The sequence below is a fragment of the Ictalurus punctatus genome, chromosome 25, assembly GCF_001660625.3.
Source record: "Ictalurus punctatus breed USDA103 chromosome 25, Coco_2.0, whole genome shotgun sequence".
In the NCBI taxonomy this organism is placed as follows: Eukaryota; Metazoa; Chordata; class Actinopteri; order Siluriformes; family Ictaluridae; genus Ictalurus; species Ictalurus punctatus.
Window position 1 is genome coordinate 1,982,379 of NC_030440.2, and position 21,755 is coordinate 2,004,133.

General features: G+C 44.6%; 1 protein-coding gene across 2 annotated transcripts in view; it reads left to right on the top strand.

Moving 5' to 3' along the window:
• The first annotated feature begins 310 nt into the window (after nucleotides 1-310).
• myt1la (myelin transcription factor 1-like, a) overlaps nucleotides 311-21,755 on the top strand; it is a 52,868-nt gene continuing 31,423 nt past the window's right edge. The window contains exons 1-5 of one of the 2 annotated variants that reach the window (XM_047150954.2): nucleotides 311-580; nucleotides 12,971-13,099; nucleotides 13,310-13,364; nucleotides 13,589-13,622; nucleotides 14,974-15,036. In XM_047150954.2, coding sequence (XP_047006910.1) covers nucleotides 13,310-13,364; nucleotides 13,589-13,622; nucleotides 14,974-15,036 — 152 coding nt within the window. In that variant the 5' untranslated portion in view covers nucleotides 311-580; nucleotides 12,971-13,099. The remainder of the gene's footprint in view (nucleotides 581-12,970; nucleotides 13,100-13,309; nucleotides 13,365-13,588; nucleotides 13,623-14,973; nucleotides 15,037-21,755) is intronic. The other variant, XM_047150950.2, reaches the window with a different exon arrangement.

Sequence of the window (21,755 nt, forward strand, 5' to 3'; positions counted from 1 at the left end):
ACAGCAGAAAGAGAGAGAGAGCGAGAGACTGAGAAACTGATCGACGTCTTCATCCTGCCCTCAAGAGAAGAGGAGAGAAGAGAAGAGGTAGGCTAGGTCTAGCTTTGCATGCTCCATCCGTCCTCCACACTCTCACTCTTCTGCTGCTGCTGCAGAGTAGCGTCGCTTCTGGAGGCTTCACTCGCGCTAACGCTCTCTCCCTCCTGCCTCGTACATTCTGCTTCCAGCTCCCTCCCCTCCATCTCTCGCTCCCCTCCTTCCTGTCTGTCTGTCTCTTTCTCGCTCTTCCTCCCACCCTCTCTCTCTCTCTCTCTATCTCTCTCTCTCCTCTAGAGCGGCTGCAGCTCCCCCGCTCCTCCACTCCCTCTCCCTCCATCTCTCCAAGTGCTGGCGGAATACAGTGAGCTCAAACAAAGAAAGATTGATAGAACAAGGGAAGAGAGGAGCTTACGAGTGAACAATAAGGGAGAATAGAGAGAGAGAGAGAGAGAGAGAGAGAGAGAGAGAGACGATCGCAGCATTTGAGGCTTCAGGAGAGAGGAGGCAGACAGACAGAGTGTGTGAGAGAGTCGCCATTCCAGTAGGTTTCGTTTTGTTCACTTCTTCTCTTGTTTGGACCGAACGTTCTTACGATCCAGACGAAACGACCGAGTGTGTACGTGTGTCTAGATGTTACGGTCGAAACGCTTGCATGTGTGTGTGTGCGTGTGTGTGTGTGTGTATGCGTGCGTGTTTGTGTGTAAGCAAGGGACTCGTTAGATTCACCAAGAACTCACTTGTGCATTCCAGCACACTGAGCCGCAGACTACTCGTCTAACAAAGTGATCACGACCGTTCCGACGCGTGTGTGAGACCGATGCTGGCTTGTTGACACCATGCTTTATTTGTAACTCTTGTGACTTTTTTTTCTTTCTCCCCCCCCCCCACCGTCAGCATTTTCTCCGCCCGACGGTCGGTTTACGGAAACTAATCTCGACCGTGCACGCGTTCACGCGATCGTTTCATAACGGAGCGACCGGGCTCGCGTCGCGTTCCGAAGATAAAAGTATCTGTTAAAGAACTTTACTTTTAAAGTTGACTCGCCTGAAGTTGCGAACAAACGGGCGACTACGAACACGATCTACTCGCGTAAGTAAAGGTAGGACATGCCATGTGAACTACACATCACACCGGCTGCGTATTTTATCGCTTTTGCTTAAGGTATTTTTATTACACGTGCGGGTTTATTTAGCTGTGCGTAAACAGGAGCAGATTTCTCAACCTTAAGTTTTACGTTTCAGATGGAGTCACAGGTGATGCGTCTTTGTGCCGACGTTTACGTAGCGGAGACTTGTCCTGCATTATTCACGCGGAAATGCCTCGAATCGTTTGTTCGTGCGTGGTCGTATAAGCGAGAAAAGTTTTTGTGATTCCCAGAGCTGAATTTTAAGAGTGCGTCCTTGTATCGGTGTCGTTCTCCATCCAGCCGTACGCAGCCTTAAAAATGAACAGGATGTTGATTTATACCGTGCAGAAACGTGTACAAACGACAATATCTGACTTCCCCAGGACTCTCTCTGTATCGTCCGTGCTCTTTCGCGAATCACAGTCTGAAAACTAACATGAAATATTCCAGTTTGGACTTTTACACAGTGTTTGAGAAAGCTCAAAATGTACGTACGTATGTATGTATTTGTTTGTTTGTTTTTTTGCCTGTGTAGAAAGTAGTTTGCACGCGTTGAGCGCCATCCGGAGATCTCGTCCGAAGGACGGAGTCAATCTCTTAAGGTCCTAGCTCATGATGTCAGTTATAAAGTAAACTACTACTCTTCAGTAAGCATTATGAATCTCTTCTGGTTTAGTCGTGTATGAGGAATGAAGTCACGAGCGTAGGGAATGTACTGCACGTCTTGAAGTTTTAAAAATAAATAAATAAATAAATCAAATCTTGACTTCGGTGTCCGGAATCGATCTCTGTATTCGTTTGTTTGTGTGTTTGTTGAAGCATATGAAGCGAGTTACACGGTTACGCTACACGCTCGCTATTGAGGCTTGCTGAGTGCAGAGTTTTGGGATTTCATGGTAGGGTCTGCAACTTTGAAGAGTTTGATTGTGCGTTTGACGGTCGATTTTCGAGGTAGATGCTTTAAAATAAGACTAATTACGGTATGAGCCAATTTGAATGATCTGTCTGTGAGCTGTATGACCCCAGAGGGTTTTCCTGCCTCAGTGAGCCAGACTCAGTGAGTCATTAATAAGATAGCTGGCTGAGAGAGAGAGAGAGAGAGAGAGAGAGAGAGAGAGAGACGCCCTGCCTGTTTCACAATGTTACAAGCTTAATGAACACCCCCACCCCAACATTCACACCCCACACACACCCCCACACACACACACACACAGTCTGATGTGTGCTGATAAAAATAATCCGGCGAACGCGGCTTGGAGACGGGCCGTATGAAGCGGTTATGCTTTCACCACACGTGTGACATCATTCCGACATTGATTTTCTGACCTGTCGTATCCACGCACGGTCCCGGGAAATTCCTCATTCCTCGTGTTTTCGTCGGTTTTTCCTCCGGGCGTACGGAGCTACAGCGGTCCCACTTAGTGCTATGAGTGACACACTAGCTGCAGTGTTTCCACAGCTATTTAGTTCTGCATAAACACGCAGAAAGAGAACGCCGCCTTAGTCTCTGAATGCCAGTATATTATACCGATTCGTTAAAACTACTCAGAAAGCTCATAAAAACCCCCATAATGCCGCATTCCAGAGAAATGTACTCTACACGTACAGGTGTGTTTACATTTAGTGAGCATTCGGGCGAGGCGAATTTAGCAGCTTAAGAATTCAGTGTGACAGACAGTTGTACACGTTTAAAATACACAGAGCATGGGGCTCATGAGGACGGTTTTATTTTGAGACTATTTTATTTTACTACTGATTATGTAGCATCAGGCTAACGCATTAGAGGATCCGTTGTCTTCGCCGGTCCTTGATTGTGATTGTGGTTCTGCACAGGTCAGAGTCTCGGCTCTGAACGAACCTCGTGCGTAATATAAGCAGGTCCGAGCCAGACGGCGGGAGGAAGAAATTTCGCTGACTAGAAGAGGGTCGGAAGGAGACTCGTACGTCCTTCTCGACCTGTCACACTTTCCGAAGCTGTATCGTCTGAGAGCGTCGTACCTGTGCCGTCAGGACCACATTTATAACGACGATCAAATCAGCGCAGCACATCTGACCGTCCATTTAATGGAATAAGATGCGTTCTCGCTGGTCCGTCAGACATCTGATCAAGGCCGTAGCGGGAGGAATCGGATTACCATATGGCGGACCGGGAGGAGTTATATCTGAAGGACGTAAGAAAGAAACGAACGTAGAGCTAGCTAGAAGTTTCCGTCAGTCGAGCGCGGAATCTAATAGCGGGTGATAAGACGCTCTCGTCGGGTTTTCAGAGGGAGCTCTCGTCGGTGTATATGACACGCCGCTGTGACCCGGTCGATGAGCCGACGAGAAAGAGAGGTGATGTTGAAAAGACAGGGGTGACGCCGCTTCTATTCCAGACACGTACGCGAATGTAAACAAATTCAGTCTCGCCGTTCAGTCTCGGTAAAGACGTACGGCTTCGCGCTGACCTCGGCGACAACAGTGTGCGACATTAATTGATCAGTCGTCGATAAAAGCTCGATCTTTTTTATTTTATTTATTTTTTTTGAGTTTTGGATATTAAACCCTACGTCAGATTAAGGAATAACTCACGGCGGCCTGCGCTCGTACGGGGAAATGATCCGTCCCGGGTGTTGTGTAATTACGTTTGCGTAACAGCACAGCCTGAAGTATGTTATTCCAGCAACACTCTAGCATAACACCACCTGAATAATCATGCACTGATACCCGGATTAATACGTCCTTAAATATGAACTGATGATGAGTTAAGCCGTGTACTAATCACGGACTAATGAAGCGCTAACCTTAATAACGACGCGAGTCTTACGAATCCGTGCGCGAATAACGACCACCTTAAGCACGTCGGTACGTTTGTTAGTTAATGTATTAATTAACACCTAGGTGTAAACTAAATCAGGCATGCTCTATGAGAACGAATAGGAATATTAAACGCGCATCATTTCAAGTCGTCTATATAATTTGCCATATGCGGCTGTGCACAGAAACATCACTGGGTGGTGCTGGATTACTTGCAGAATTTACACCGATCCTCCTTATCGAACTAATAATAAACGCACTAACGATAAACACCAATCGTTCGATCTCGACGCCGTCCCGTGACGTCTATGTACGCAGCTGTACATGGCAAAATATGTCGACGATTTGAAGCGGCGCGCGTTTAATATTCATGTTCTTTCTTACAGAGCGTGTGGGATTTTTTTAATTAACACATCAGCTAACGAATATGTATTAACGTACTTAAGGCGGTCGTCATCGACGGACGGATTCATAAGCCTCGCGTCGTAGTTAAGGTTAGCGCTATGCTAGTTCGCGATTAGGACACGAACTTAACTCATCGTAAGTGAGTATTAGCGCGTTGTTATTCGTGTCCTGTCATTATTCCTATCTGTCCTGAAGTCCGTCACGTAATGGAAACGTACCGAATGTTACCGAGCGCCGACACCCGAGACTCCTCCCCTAAACGTCACGTAAACGTCTTCTTGAAATCTACAGTTATACGTTGTTTCCCTGCTGCGTAACGACCCGTTTATTGTTTAGGTTGAGATGGCGTGCGGTTACACCGCGTATAAATCGGAATTACCGCGCTAACTCTTCGCCCCGTTCTTACTCTTTCCGTCCGTTATCGAAACTCGATCTAGCTGGCGGTTTGCGCACGCCATTTTAGAGCGGCCGCGAACGCGTGGCCGTGGTGAGTGGTTCTAATAACGAACCGCGATCTTCAATAGTCTCCACGATGGCTCCACCCAGTGTGGCGGTATAATTAATTAGCCCGGACCAACCACGGTGCCATCCGTGCGAACAGCGGGCGGTCCTATTTGAACGCAATTAAGTGCTAACTATGACACCGTGTACCACGTTAACCGAGTGGCTCAACAGCGTCAGTCAAGCGCACAGAAAGTTTCCCCATGAACAAAGTTTCCCCACTCGTGCGGTGTTGCACCACTTCCGAAGTCAAAACCGCGACGTGATTCTCTTTCGTGGTGCGACCGCGCCCGTGGATGTCACCGCGGAAGCCACCGGTGTCGTTTTAGCCGTCCGATGGATGTTTACTTTGTTTGTATAAAAGAGTTAAACCATTAGCCTCCGTCAGTAGCTACCGTATGCTCGGTGTCAATATTTCCCAGTTGCTTAGCAACCGTATTTCCATGACTTTCAACCACTTGAAAGTGTTCAGTGTTTGCTGTCCCACACGGAATGCACAACCGATTAAACACAACATTTACTATAACCGACGCTTGATATTCCAGAACTTCCAGAATTCATCTGTCTTGCTGGTTGCTTTTAATTATTTATTTATTTATTTATTTATTTATTCTGCAGTCTGATAGAACAAACAATCAGAGGAACAACACTGGAAGATTAGAAGCCGGGGTGGGTGGGGGGGAAGAAGCGAAAAAGCAATAGCATAGCGCTTCTCATGCATATGGACCCCTGCAAGTTCACATTCAATTCACATCACTTTAACTGGATCCGTACCGGATCTCCGGTTGTTACAACGCACGTACAGTGCGTTGCCAGGCAGCACACACCCCTCGCTCGCGCTGACGATCCTATCTGAGCAGGCAACGTGTGTGCAGTAAGCCGGACAGATATCGCAGCGGGTGCATTAAAAGCGAACTTCTCTGATGATGATTCAGACGTGTCTCGGAGAGGCTCTTCTCTACCTGAGCCTGAGTAGCGTGATGAGGCCACTATCCCGCTAGTGAAGCTGAAAATGGGTGGGTGAAGGGTGGGGGGCAGAGGGAAAGCCGTCATCATCACCGTGCTCTTTGAAGGCAAAAAGGACTCTTTGTGTGTGGGTTTGCAAGATGGGGCATTTTTCCTAATTACACATCTCAGGTGATTGTATGAGTCCTGTCTGGTTTCTATCGCCACTCTGCACTCCTCCAAAGAAAAAAGGATATAGAGTACATTAGAAAGCCTAAATTGGGACAAGTGGCTACTTTGCAATAACACACACGGAGACAGGTTACAGGGTTTTTGTCATAGTGTACCGCCAGGAAAAAAGAGGGGTAGTGGAACAAGACGAGTTTTTTTTTTTTTTTTCTTCTTTTTCTTTCCATACCCTGTAGCAAACGAGAGCTAGCTAGAAGTAGATGGCTTTCATTTTATGCCACGTCGTGATAACTAGCTATACGGTCTACTGCAGCATGAGTTGGCTGTACAAACGATATACGTCGTGTATTATCGCTGCACGCGATGTACGTCGGAAGTGAGACGTCGGCGCTCTGAATGACGTTATTTTCGATCTCGCGTTACAAAGTGGGGGAATAAAAACAAATGCCGAATGCCTCCGTGTCCGTCTTTTAACTGGCCAGCAAACTATAATGAGTGATATTACTAGAAACTTAATTACAATATACTTAAGTGGCAGTTGTAATAAGACTTCTGAGACGCGTGTGGTACGATCGTTTTTATTCAATTCGAAAGAATGAGTAGATTTACAGTATGCGGGGTTATAATCATGTATCTGTATATGTACATGTGTGGAAGCTCCTGCTGGTTCCGGAAGCTATCCTGAGAACAGCGAGCGTGATGCAGGAATGAATACACCCTGCATGGGACAACAGTGTATCCGAGAACACCAAAGTTACACACTCCGAATATTATTGGTCTCATTTCTAAATCTACTTTTTAAATCGCTTCATCCATCCATTTTCCTAACCGCGTATCCTACGCAGGGTCGTGGGGAAGCCTGGAGTCTATCCCAGGGGACGCCGGGGACAAGGCGCAATCACTCACAGGGCGCAATCACATATTACAAACAATCTGGAAATGCCAATCAGCCTACAGAACGTGTCTTTTCGACTGAGGGTAATTCCAGTAATCCCAATTCAGCCTAAAGGATTCAGTCCTGCCTGAATCGAGTTTCTTCTGCTATCGTCACGTGCGCAGGAAAAACCTCTGCTGTTACATAATCACTGCGTTTAACGGGGCGTCCGTGAAGGGTTGATAAAGAACCACGTTCACATTCAACTCTCCCGTCAAAGAAGCCAGATAGATTGATATATTGTCAGCACGGCACTCATGCACACACACACACACACACACAGATACACACGTATGCAGATTAATGAACGATCAGCCTGTAAATCAAGGAGTTGGCTGCAGGGTTTTTTTCCAGACGTTGTTTGGGAGAGTCGGACAAGCGGGCCCACAGAATGAGTCACGAAGTGGGAGAGTGGTTATTTTTACCACATGCACACGCACACACATACACATGCAGAAAGGAAAAAAAAGAAAAGAAGAAGAAGAAGAAGCCACGCTTCACCCAAGCCGCCGTGCAACTGGCTCGCTGGAGACGGATTTGTAATGGCCGTTACGAGGCAACATCTCCATTAGAGTCCAGTGCGGGCCCTCGAGCATGATGACTCAGCAAAAACACACTGCTAATTATTCATTAAAGCCAAATGTCTCTACAGAACACGACCGCGCAAGCCTCCGAACACGTTCTAGAACATATTCCACCCATAGCGCAAGTAGGTACGGTGCTGCAAATGGAATTTTAACAAGATGAGTAGTTTTGGTTATTCTTGCGTAAATGGGAGAAGTTGGACAAAAATGACAAATTATTACGTATAATTATGCCAAAGCCTCTAGCCTTCTCTCTGAGCATGAGGAGAGAACGTGAGATAGATAGATAGATAGATAGGTGGAGAGAGTGAGAGAGAGAGAGAGAGAGAGAGAGAGAGAGAAATCCTGTCTTAGCTGGTGGTAATTAAAGCATGTTCTTCTCGGTGGGATGCAGTGGAGGTCTAGCTGATTGCTCCATGCCATCGCCATTTCTAAATGTGCTGTGAACGAGACAGACAGGAGCGCGAGAGAGAGAGAGAGAGAGAGAGAGAGAGAGAGAGAGCGCAGGGAGCAGCACGCTGATTAAAATCATATTTCCGCTCCGTCTTGGCCCAATCTGCCCTGATTTGCCTTGCTGATTAGCACTCACTCACGGCAAACCAGGAGATCTAATCAAGAGCAGGAAACTGGCCACTACTGTACATTCCAGCGGAAGGGTTTATTCAAACAAATTGTTTAATATGTTTTTAATGTTCAAGATTACAATGGCTTAAGAATCAGTCCGTACAGGATTTCAGGAGGTTTTTTTTTTTTTTGCGATCGTTGCAGCTAAAAATATCCGATCTTGCTGCGGCTTTTTTCAAAATTTGCGATGCGACTCGCGGGGTTTTTTTTTTCTCTTTTCGGTGGAAAACTACTCGAATTCGCATGAAATCGCTTCGCACAGCGATGTCTGGCGGTCAATGAGACCTTTTAGCCGTACTCACGTTCGACGCACGCGACCGAATACTCGTCGCGATGGCGTCACGGGCCTCGTTCTAACGATGTCACGTGACATGTCATGGCTCAAATCCGTGGAAGATCTGCGGAGATCTCGTAAACTCGCGAGCTCCCGATATCGCGGAGATTCCTCGATCTAGCGTTCGTTTCCGCCACCGCAAAACCCAAGAACACGTACGTCTACACTTTTCTCACGTGACGAACGACGCCCGAGTCTGTGAATATACGTGATGTCCGACCCGAAAACGGCCATAAAGCCTTCGTAACTCTTCCGAATTATTTTCGAAACCTTAATTTTTATTATTATTATTATTATTATTATTATTTTCAACATCTAATAAACAATGTCCCGACACGCGTCGACCCTTCCCAGGCAGCGATATCACGATGTACAAAGTTTACTCACGAGTACGTCTGATCGAAAGTAACTGGATTTATTTATTTATTTATTTATTTATTTATTTATTTAAATGTGTAGCTATAGTGGAACGGGTCCGTTCCAAAATGTTGTTTTTTTTATTAAGCGCAATGGGTTTTGTTTCATGTTTTACGGTTACATTTACATGTACTGAAACGCGCAGAGAACTTGTTAGCGCCTAAAACGTCGTTTAAGTTTACACGCGCGTGTTTGTAACTGTAATGTCGACGGAACGCAAATGACACCTCAGTCGTTGAATCAGCCAGATTAGCTCACCACGAGCCAGCCGTAAATGGAAATAAATAAATAAATCAACCTTAACGCTCTGGTACACCAGTGTACATGAACAGAATTAGCCTTCGGAGCATTTTTTGAAACGATTTGTTTGTGTTACGCGTTGAAGAGGAGAAACCCGCTGTATCTGTATCTGTGCTTCTGTACTTTTGCGTTTGTACTAAAAATAGAGAAAATAGTTGCTTGTTCAAGGTATACACAGCATGTCAATCATTTACAGACACACACATGCGTGCACACACACACACACACACAGGATGTGGAGAGCAGGCTTGGTGAGCCCCCGAGGCTGCTATGGTGCAGCGAATGTGCTGTAATTGGCAGGTGTGGTGTGAAAGAAGGCAGACGGGCAGAGCTGCAAGGAGGCCTGCGCTGTGAATATGCTACGATCTTCAGACGAGGTTCATCGTGATATTTTCACCGCTGTCATCACATGGTCATTTTTCAAGTTCATTTAGAGTGTGTTTCATCATTTAAAAAAAATATATATATATATATATATATATATATATATATATATATATATATATATATATATATATATATATATATATATATATATATATATGTTTCTCCCCCTCAAACATTCATTTATGTTTAGTCTGCTTAATTGCTTGTTGACAGGGTCGGTCATGGCCTGGCGTCTCCCAACAACAGGGATCGCTGGGCTAGAAGCTTTTCTTTGTCCGTGAAATGACGTCCCTCTGCCTCCCTTGGAGGACACAACGTCTCGGGGAGGTTTTTGCCTCTTCAGTCTTTGTCAGAGAGGACTTCTAGCACCTCGGTTGCCATTGACAACGTGTTGGTCAGATCTCCTGCCGTTGCCAGGCATCATTAAGACTTGCTGGCATGAGCTTCTCTGTCTCCACGAGTAGGCCTTGTACAAGGAAATGGCAATTAAAGATCCTCTCAGCCCGATGGAGGAGAATGATGCCTGGATATGGGGGGAGTCGAAAGGAGAGAGGGATGGAATGGAAGGAGAAGGAGGTGGCGAGAATGTGACTTTGTATAGAACGTGACTTTTTTTTTAGGGTGGATGAAGTGCTTGTCTGTTTAATGGAGGGTGACTGATTCATGCTGTGGATGAAGACATCATCATGGATAATGTTCATGCCATGTGCAGTGTCTCGTTAGCTCTAATAGTCCTACGGATACATTATAAACATTTTTTATTTGGATCATATTTCAGGACTGTTCTCGTCCCCGAATCTCGTTGAATTAACTCAAAGCGTTATATTAGAACGATGCACTTGGACATCATGCAAGCTGAAATTGGGTTCTGGACCACAAGCAAAACATTCAGATCTCATTATTGTCAAATTGCTAATCTTACCTACAGCCTAATTTCAGACAGGGCTGTTTTTCATGCTCTCTGTCTCTCCAGGAGGCTCAGGGTAAAGTCACTGGAGCCTGTGTTCTTGTTGCAAGACGCGGTTACATGGCCAGTCATGCGGCTAATCACGAAGAGCTCTGGTGTTTGTGCTCAGAGAGCAGATGAAAGTGAGAAAACACCATTAGCTTCAACTCACAGCTCTCAAGGCTGATTGGAATTCTTCCTGATGATTCTGCAAGCATCTCCGTATTACTGCAGGCACACAACCGCACAAACACATCCATTCCGCAGTCACCGAGAGTGAGTCAGGCCATTTGACGTAGGCAGTGATAAAGTCTGAAGCCCTTGTCAAGCTTCTAATTGAGCCATGTTCCAGACATCAGTCGCCACCAATCAGATGCCGTCTTTATTATTCGTTCGTCCTGATGCGCTAAGGACGCTAGAACACCGACTTCATAAGAAAGCGTATGTTTATCAATCTGACACGAGGAAAAGAAAGAAAAAAAAAACACGAAACGAGTAATGTCTCATGACACATGACGGATGTTTAAGGGCTCTAGACAAGGAACAACCATCAAAACAAATCAAATGAGTCACATCACATTAGTGTTAACTAGTTTGACGAACAGTCATGTGAGTGGAGGTTTGAATACATGTTGTAAGTTTTGAAATTTCTACTGCGATTACTGATCAAAGGGTTGGGGGTTCAAGCCCCGGCACCGCCCTTGAGCAAGACCATTAACCCTATCTGTTCCAGGAGTGCTGTATCATGGCTGACCCTGAGAAGAAAAAAAAAGAAAGGGTAACCCTAAACCCTATTATTACACTCTTGGAATAAAGGTAAAATAAATAAATAAATAAATAAATAAATGACCGTCTTCAGTTTGTCCGTGAAGACGGACGCAAGGAACCCTTAACTCTCGAAAGAACCCTTTTTTGCAACGACAGTACCATCGATCTTTTATCATTTAGAGCGTTTCACACGAGTTGGCTTGTGTAGACTCTTTTGACTTGTGGAGAAACCAGCACGTGATGCTTGGAAGAATTCGTACAACCAGTGGCGGCGCTATAAGGAGACAAGGCGTGGCATTCGTGGTGACTGCCATGCACATTGCCACCCTATGTATGCAGCTTCTAAGATGCATCATGATGCGATTAACAGTCCGATGTGACCGTACTGACAAACTCCCGCGATGGATCCATGCCTCGTAGACATGCACAAGTGCTAAAAAAGGAAGGATTTGTATCGGCTGTACAGAAGCCCCGGCAGAGAAATCTGTCGAAATATAAGAATATAAAATTTTTAAAAAATGATGACTGGGATATAACAGTAAATTCTACTCCGTGTATAATCAATTCATGTGAAAAGTTATGAAGGGTGAGCTTGGCATTAGGGATGCGGTTAGTGGTCTTTTCACGCTTGCATTGGTATGAAATCAACCAAACTCCAATCACATCACCCTCACTTGTTTTGAATCCTTATGAATTGTGCATGAGACGGACAGGGCGTATCCGTGTTTGGGTATCACCGGGCATAAAATAATAGATAAATAAATAAATAAATAAAACCACACAATCGCCGATGATCAGCATTTGTCTCAGAGTCAGACTGACTCACGACGGGAATCCGACGTCTGGTGGAGCGAGACGTGTCGTGCGACGGGGCTGAAGGTGCACTCGTGGCAAGACTGTCTTTCGAGACAGCAGGCATAAAGGTTTAAAACTGCAGTCACTGTCTCGACCATCCGCCAAATAATGAGCGAGAGAGAGAGAGGGAATGAGCAAGGGGGAAGAGCAGAAAGCCTGCACAGGCTGCTTTGGGACTGTGAAGCTGCATGGCCCACTTTATGCAGGGGAGCACTGTATCATATTATATGAGACAGATGGGAGCTTGGCAAGAATACTAAGCAGTGTTTTCCCCATTTATGGCCAGACTGAGTTCGCTAGCAGTGGCTGGGGCAAAACTTTGGCTCGGGTGCATTGATCCGACCGACCGAAGAAAGGACGGGCACTTTCTACCTCGTGCAACGTCCTAGAATGAGTGATGTGTCAGTGGAAAGAGGCTGAGCGTGTACGTGTTAGGAGGTGACATGGCATTTATGAAGGACTGTCTTTTCTATAGAAATAAATTTTGTCGTTGTTGTTGTTGTTGTTTTTCTTTCTGGACATGTCCTCTGGCCTTGCAGCACACACGCAACACACACAAATCGATACGGACATCAGACACACACAGACAGCAGTTATTTCGATAACTAGATTTGTTGTGAAACACACGATATGTCTTCGCTTGCACATTGGGGGAAGTGAGACGGTGTGCATTGCTGGATATATATACATATATGGATATATATATGCATGCTTTATCCTATAAACAGATTTCATATGTGAAAAAACAAACTATTCGCAGTGATATATGGTCTTTGTTTATTTATTTATTTATTTATTTATTTATTTATTTATTTTTCAGAACATGGTTTTTGAGGGAGATCACTATCACTGAAAACAACATAAGGGACATTTCAGCCGAAACCCAGGAACGCAGGAGGAGAGAGAGCTTCAGACACCGCTAACCCCACCCTCACTCAGCTAATCTCAGGTAGCACCGCTTGAAATGCACAGGCTTCACTATTTGCTTAAATTTAGTGCTTGGGCAAGTCAAAATATTACTTTGTAGAAGTTCTTCCTTCATCCCGAGATATACACATACTCCTAACGGCAGCCGTAATGAGAAATAGTGAGAAAGCAAGAGTGCATGATCCAGTCTGGTCTAGACTGCTGCATGCTGATGGTTCGCTCTGTTCTGCAGATGGAGGTGGATGCAGCTGAGAAGCGCCATCGAACACGTTCCAAAGGTGTGAGAGGTATAATGCTGGAACCGGACTCACTCACTCACTCACTCACTCACTCAGTCGACTACTTCGCACCCATAGCTGATTTCTATTCGGCCTTTTATAAAGATAACTCCGCATTCCGCAGCGCTGCAGCTCCGCCATTGACACTGATACGACTGGACAAAATATTATTACTATGATGGATTCGGTATTGACGTTTGTTTCCTCTAATTGTCTTTTTCTTTCTCTTTTAGTTGCCGTGGAGACTGCAGCACAGGAGCTGTTCAGGTTAGTTTGGATGCCGCGAAAGATGCGTTAGAATTTCTTAAAGGCAAAATATACACCGACTGTATCCAAGCCCCTGGATATCCCAAGTGGACCTTGTATTTCCTAGCTTCGGTAAAAATACAGACAGCTGAGTACTTTTAATACCGTTCGACGTGATTCACTCAATATGGCGAGTACAATAGGTGCAGCCTATAAATAATCCGTCTACATTTATAGCCTTTCGTGAGAACATATGAATCTCCCAATTAGTATTGGTAAATATCCCCGCACTCTTAATGAAATCAGGCGTAATAACAAGAACGAATGGATTAGTTTTCCTCAAGGGTGGGAAGGAGATTTTATCAGGCCTGTGCTCTCCTCACTTCAGAAGCTATAATGCCACTCTTGGCACGCTTTACAAGCCTTTGTAATGGCAGCATCTCCATCATTAAGAAGTGTTTAACACCTATGGACCTGTAAAAGGAGCTGTAAAAAAGGTTTATTTTTATATCGTCTGGTTACTCTAAGACGTGTTCGGTTAAAATGACAACAGCGAGGACGGCATGGTGTATAGCATACGGTGGAAGAGGACACCGAGTGGCCGTCCTCTCGTCCTCTTTGTCACGCCTCTTTCTGTTTATTTGGTATACGAGAGTGCGAATGAATAATCCATGCTTTCTCGGTAATGCCACTGATATGACCTGCCTGAGCAGGTTGGTTCAGCGTAATGCCCACGTGGGTCACCGGTCTGGATCCGACACAGATACGAGGCAAGGATCATCTTGCGGGTGAGAGATAAAATGCTAGGACGGACATATTATTATTATCGATGACCAGCTGCCATACCAATGAGCGCATTGTGTGCTCTTGAGGCATTCGATATTTTCATACGTACAGTAAGACCAAGAACTTGATCTTCAATTGGTACATTGCCAATCAGAGGGAGAGATATATTAGTTTGGCTAAAAATAGAAAGTGGAGCATTTGCTGAAGGCTCTGAAGGTGCTGCGTGGTGGTGGTGCGCTCTATGCAGTGTGCGGTGGTAGAACGAGGAGGATTAGGGTAACATTTCTGAGTGACCGCACATTCGAGCAGGTCAGAGAATCCAAATCTGGCAGCGTTTCAGTGTTGCTTTTAGTTGGCTGGTGGTCTAAATAGAGCAGCCAGAGAGTGAAGTATGAAATATGAAATATGCAGCCTAGTGAGTCACCAACCGGGAGGTCACTGACAGCTCCGTAAATTTGCAATGAAGGCTGATGTGCCTTGGCTGAAGTGCTGAGTGTGTGAGTGGGTATGCTCATGTGTGTCTGAGTGAGAGAGTGGAAGTGTGTGCCAGCTTTTAAAATGAATTCCTTCCTCCTCTTGTCTACAGCTGTCCCACACCGGGGTGTGACGGGAGCGGACACGTGAGGGGCAAATATGCCAGGCACAGGAGGTAAGAGTCGTAGCATCACAAGAAACACTGTGAAAGAGTGAAAGGATCGCCGATTTCTGGTAGAAAGACTTCGTGTCTCTGTCAACATGTCACAACATTCACGATAAACCGCTGACTCGGGAAAACGTTGATACTATGAACTCACGAAATAGACTTTGCAGCATGGAAACAGTCTAGAGTGGTGCTGGAAAGTTTGTGAACCCTTTAGAATTTTCCAGATTTCGGAATAAATATGACCGAAAACATCATCAGGTCTTCACACAAGTCCTAAAAGTAGATAAAGAGAACCCACGTAAACAAATGTGACAAAAATATTACACTCTGTCATTTATTTATTGAGGGAAATGATCCGATATTACACATCTGTGAGAGGCAAAAGTATGTGAACCTTTGTTTTCAGTATCTGGTGTGACCCCCTTGTGCAGCAATAACTGCAACTAAACGTTTGGGGTAAGTGTCGATCGGTCCTGCGCATCGGCTCGGAGGAATTTTAACCCGTTCCTCAGTACAGAACGGCTTCAACTCTGAGATGTTGGTGTGTTTCATCACATGACCTGCTCGCTTCAGGTCCTTCCATAACATTTCTATTGGATTACGGTCAGGGCTTTTGACTTGTCCGTTCCAAAACATTACCTCTATTCTTCTTTCACCGTTCTTTGGTAGAACGACTCGTGTGCTTAGGATCGTCGTCTCGCTGCATGACTCACTTTCTCTTGAGATTCAGTTTACGGACAGATGTCCTGATATTTTCCTTTACAAATCGCTGGTATACTTCAGAATTCATTGTTCTATCAATGATGGCGAGTCGTCCTGGTCCAGATGCAGCAAAACAGCCCCAAACCACGATACTACCACCACCGTGTGTTACCGATGGGATAAGGTTCTTATGCTGGAATGCCGTGTTTTCCTTTCTCCAGACATAACGCTTCTCGTTTAAACCAAAACATTCTATTTTGATCTCATCTATAAACAAAACATTTTGGCTATAAACCAAAAGCCTTCTGGCTCGTCCATGTGATCTTTAGCAAACTTCAGAAGGGCAGCAGTGTTCTTTCTGGAGAGCAGTGGCTTTCTCCTTGAAACCCTGCTATGCACATTATCGTTGTTCAGTGTTCTCCTGATGATGGATTCATGAACATTAACATTAGCCAGTGTGAGAGAGTTCCTTTTGTTGCATAGAAGTTACCCAGTGTTCCTTTTCGACCTCGCGGACTATTACACCTTGCTCTTGGAGTGATCTTGGTTGGTCTTCACTCCTCGGGAAGGGAACGATGGTCTTGAATAACCTCCATTTGTACACAATCGGTCTGACTGTAGGTCGGTGGAGTCCAAACTCTTTAGAGATGGTTTCGTGACCTTTTCCAGCCTGATGAGCGTCAACAACTCTTTTCCTGAGGTCCTCAGAAATCTCCTTTGTTCATACCATGATACACTTCCACAAACACATGTTGTGAGGATCAGACTCTGATAGATCCCTGTTCTTTAAATAAAACACGGCCCTCACTCACACCGGATTACCGTCCCATTGATTGAAATCACCCGACTCTTAATTTCACTTTCAGATTAAACTGCTAATCCTAGAGGTTCAGATATCTAACAGAGATGTAATATTGGATCATTTCCCTCAATAAATACATGATAGAGTATAATATCTGTGTCTCGTTTGTTTAATTGGGCTGTCTTTATCATCTTTTAGGACATCTAATGATGTTTTACGTCATATTTATGCAGATGTGTAGAAAATTCTAAAGGGTTCACAAGCCTTCGAGCACCACTGTATTTAGAAGTACGTTTTTAAAAGTCTTTTTGGAGATGGAGGAGAAGCTGGGCTCAGCCTCGGATGATCATCAGTCTGGCCAAGCTGTAACGGTCCTAAATCTTTCTTTCTGTGTAACTCTGTACTCGAAATCTGAAGGATGTTGCGAAAGAAATACTGAATGATTAAGGTCAAAGCACGAAAACGGTTAACGTCACTGTGGCCTTCTGGGTTGTTTTTTTTTGTTTGTATTTATTCAGTCAGTGTTTGTCAGTGTTATAATAGTATGTCTTTGTGGTGTGGTGCAGCCTTTAGGTCTGAGACAAAACAGTGTCTGACATGAGGATGATGAAATTGATGGATGATGCATTTCCATTTGAGTCAAATATCTCTTTAAGAGTTTTTACATTGAATTATATTGAAGAGGTCCTAAACAATGAAAGCATGAGCCCGATGACGGTCGTTAGGATCAACGATAATACTGACTAGTGTTAGTTACGTGAAAAAACAAGACTATTCTTAATTTGGATCGACTTGTCACAAAAATCTACAAAAGGGAACATATTCAAAATTCCCAAGGGAGTTCCATCCATCCATCCATCCATCCATCTACTATACCGCTTTACCCTTGTCAGGGTCACGGGGAACCTGGAGCCTATCCAGGAGTCTATCACAGGGAGCATGGGGCACAAGGCGGGGTACACCCTGGACAGGGTGTCAATCCATCGCAGGGCACAATCACATACACACTCACACACCCATTCATACACTACGGACACTTTGGAAACGCCAATCATGTCCATACCATGCATGTCTTGGGACTGGGGGAGGAAACCGGAGTACCCGGAGGAAACCCCCGCAGCACGGGGAGAACAAAACGGCAAAAAGTTCGGCGAAAATTTCTCAGTCCTGAAGACTTTTGTGTGCTGAAAACCATATGAAGTGCCTTGGATTGTGCAGCGTTATCCGACGTGTTGACATGATTTTCGCTGAAACAGGAAGTCAGGGCAGGAAATAGTGTTTAGCTTAACTCACAGCCGCGCTACGCCGTACTTCGAACCTGGATGGATGTGAGCCCAAGCAATAACGATGCACTGGATTCATTTATGGAGGATTTCTCTTTCCCCACGTCCTTCGCCTGTTCCAGCGGACCTCGCGGAATCAGCCAAAAGACACGTTTACGACCCCACGCTTGCCGATATGATTTCCCTTGCTCAACGATGCCAACGTTGGCAAGGTGGTTTTTTATAATGTTTGTCGGCGGGACACGTCAGATTCTGGAGAGCTTTTGATCAGACGGGAAATCTGACGAGAAGCAGAATGAAGTCCAGAATGATGTCATCAAAACGGTTGATCCGTATTGGTGGTAGAGAGAGAGAGAGAGAGAGAGAGAGAGAGAGAGACTGTAAATTTTGAACGCATATACAGTGTGTTCTAAATGCGAATGTTGTCATTGTTTTGGAGCGCACCAGCTTATCGATAACCGCGAGGCTAACATATTCATACTAAAAGCTACAAAACTCGGGGACGTTAAAGTTACAGCTTTACCTCGGACTGTGACAAAATCCGTGTCTTTATTAACTTCAAACGAGAGAATAAAGAAAGAATGCCTGTTTATAAGTGCAAACAGGGACCGATGTTAAATGTAATGTTAAATGTTCGTTAATTTAAAGCATTTCAACTGTTGGTAAATTGCTGTTATGTAAGAGGTATAACACGCATTGGACCCCAGCATGGATTCTTTTCCTATACCGGCACAGCATGAAGTGTGTTATTCCTTACTTAGTCATCAGAAGAACATCACCGATGTCTGTGGTGTTAAAACTGGATGGTTGGGTAAGTGGATATGAAACACAGCTACTATTACTTTATTACTCTATTGTGGTGTTTAAAAAGTTTCAATTGAATAAATCTGATTTTACCTTCGTGCCACAATTTCCCCCGAAACAAATCCTACGCTACTCTATTTAAAGTAGCACTTGACATGCCTGAACAACTGCAATTGTTTGTTTGTTTGTTTGTTGTTGTTTTTTGCAGATGTTATAATCAAAATTCCAACGTTGTGCTGCATTTTCGAAATAAATATCTGTGGGAATTCGAAAGAATTTCTCTAATTATTTTGGAGCCAATCTAGAAATTTCTTGGAGGTTGTGCTACAGCGATCACTGGACATGAATTTATAATAATTTGCCTTATTGACTCAGCTCTTGAGCCAACGATGAAAAGCCACCATCCAATTAGCCTGTTAGCCTGCACGCTCCGTATGAAGCAACACAGCCTTGCCGTTCGGTGAAAATAAGAGCTGTAGATAAATAAAAGTGATGTTAAAGCATAAAAGCGCCGGTATTGTCTGGCTAACCGCTATGCTCGGATGCTCTCACGCGCCTCTTATTAGCATGTTTCAGGAACATGTGTGAGTCTTGCACCATTAATATGCTAATCAGCTTGAAGAGGGCTCTTGCAGGAAGTGTGCTGGTTGTTTCAGCTTGTTTTTCTTTTGTTTCTCGCCTTTGCGAGTGTGCTTAAATAAACAGCGACTCAGACAGACTGCTAGACCATGACCCACGACTTTTACCAGAGCACTTTGAAATTTCTTCTTTGTAGGAAAAGATTTCCATTCGCCTGTTCAAAGTTATTCATTTACTGACATATCTTGACATAAGAACGAGGAGTCTTCTTAATCGTGATGATGACGTGGCTTGCACCTCCAGGGTTGGCGGTGCAAAACACGGCTCCGCCCGGTGTGCGCTGAGCTCGCATGTTCTGCACGTGATTCGGGGGTTTCCTCTGGGTACGCCGGATTCCTCCCCAGTACAAAGATATGCATTCTAGGCTGATTGACAGTTCCAAATTGTACATAGTGTGTGAATGTGTGTGCGATGGTGCCCTGCAGTGGGTTGGCACCCCCGCCTTGTGCTGTGATTGGCTCGAGTCTTCCCTGTGACCCTGTCTAGAATAAGCGGTACAGAAAATGGATGGACAGTGAGCCCCCTAGTGTCCAGTGAGGGCTTGTGCTGAATGATGAAGGTCCAAGTGCTTGACAACTGTTGCCTCTTTTTCAGTCAGGGTCATTTCACAGCATTTGATGATGTTTACTCCGGCGAGAGAATAAGGGGGCGGGAGGCGGGGGGACAAGACTGATGGCTATGATTCTGATGTCAACCTAGCAGTGGGACCCCGTGAACCCCCAAGTGTGTGTGTATGTGTGTGTGTTCATACCTGCATGTGTGTGATGAATTAACAGCAGTAGGAGGGAAGGGAGTGCTGGTGTTTCTAGAGGCCAGGCCCATACTTCAGGGGCATCACAGGGATACCGTGGCGCGGCTGTAATGAGGACACTGTATCACCTGTGAAAAGTGTGCTGCATCTGCTTTGCCCTAGCCAGCCATTACGGAACCATGATGACAAAGCAATTGCTTTTTCTGGCCCTTGCTTTCTGTACATGAGGTTAGATCATGGCAAAGGTTCTCTCCCCTCTCTTGGTAGGCTAATGTATAATGTATTATGAACATATAATCTATAGGGCTGCATTAATCCATCTAATAGCCTTTCAGAGCCAGACATTTTCTAGCCATGCTGAGCGTTCACGCGTACGTATCTGAGGTCTTCTGCTTCTCTTCTCTGCTAAGAATTTTAACTAAATTTGTACTTATATGATTTCAGACAAGCAGACAGATATATAGAGACTAAAACATCACGCATACCGACCCATTATACCTGTCCAGTACGCATTGTCTGCATATCCGCTGAAATATTACTGCATTATTGCACATTAGTAATCCGAAGGGGATCGAGCAGGGATAATAGTGGAAAGAGGCAGTGAGGAAAATTGCAAGTTGCTTTCATACAGTGATTCGAGCTTGTATTTATTTCCTACATAGCCTACATGAGGAAGGCTGCTCGACTCCACGATAATTTAGCTTCTTTCTACAAAATAAACGCTTGCAACGAGCAAAGCTATACGTCACAAAGGACACAAAGCTTAATATCGGTTCTACTGTCTCATAATCAGTAATATTAAGTCATTTTGTTTATATTGAATATATTTTTACTTGCGGAGATATCTTTTTTTTTTGTAGTTTGAGTATGTAGATTGGTATTTTGTTGGGGGGGGGGGGGGGGCACAATTTCTCAATACTGCATAATGTATGAGATGTGATTTCACAAAATAGGATCGTTGGTTATCCGATGTATCGTGGGCGATAAACTAATGATTAGATGGTGACCAGCTAGCTTTTTAGCGACTGAACCGGCGTGCTAAATTAGCAAGGTCGGAATTGAACTCTTGCTCTTGAAACTCTTGCTACTGTCGAGTAAATAACTAAGAATAAGACGAGGCAAATCGGATATTAAAACCGCACCACTGTGTACCTTTTACAAATACGTTCAGGCTGGTGGGGGTGATGTAATGGTGTGGGGAATGTTTTCCTGGCAGACACTGCGCCCTTTAATACCAAATCGAGCATCGTTTTAATGCCACAGCGTATCTGAGGATTTTTACTGACCGTATGTTGTTATGTTAAGGCCATATGGCAGTATTGTTATGGATACAATTTTCCCATCTTATAATGATTACTGCCAGCATGATAATGTGCCGAGTCATCACAAACTGTTTCCACGAACCTAACAATGAGTTCAGTGTACTTCAGCGGCCTTTCCCAGTCACCAGATCTGAACGTGATAGATTACCTTTGGGATGTGGTAGAACGGGAGATTTGCAGCATGAATGTGCAGCTGACAAATCTGCAGCAATTATGTGAAGCCATCATGTCAGCATGGACCGGGATCTCAGAGGAATGTTTCCAAAACCCTAACAAGCTGACTGTACTCAAGTGATTGAGCAAGCTCGCTCCTTCAGTTTAATTGAGTAATGGGGTCTACCAAAATGTGGATATTTAAGTCCACTTAACTTGGTTGATCATGTAGACTGTGCTTAAATTGTTAAGTCCACTTAACTTGGTGT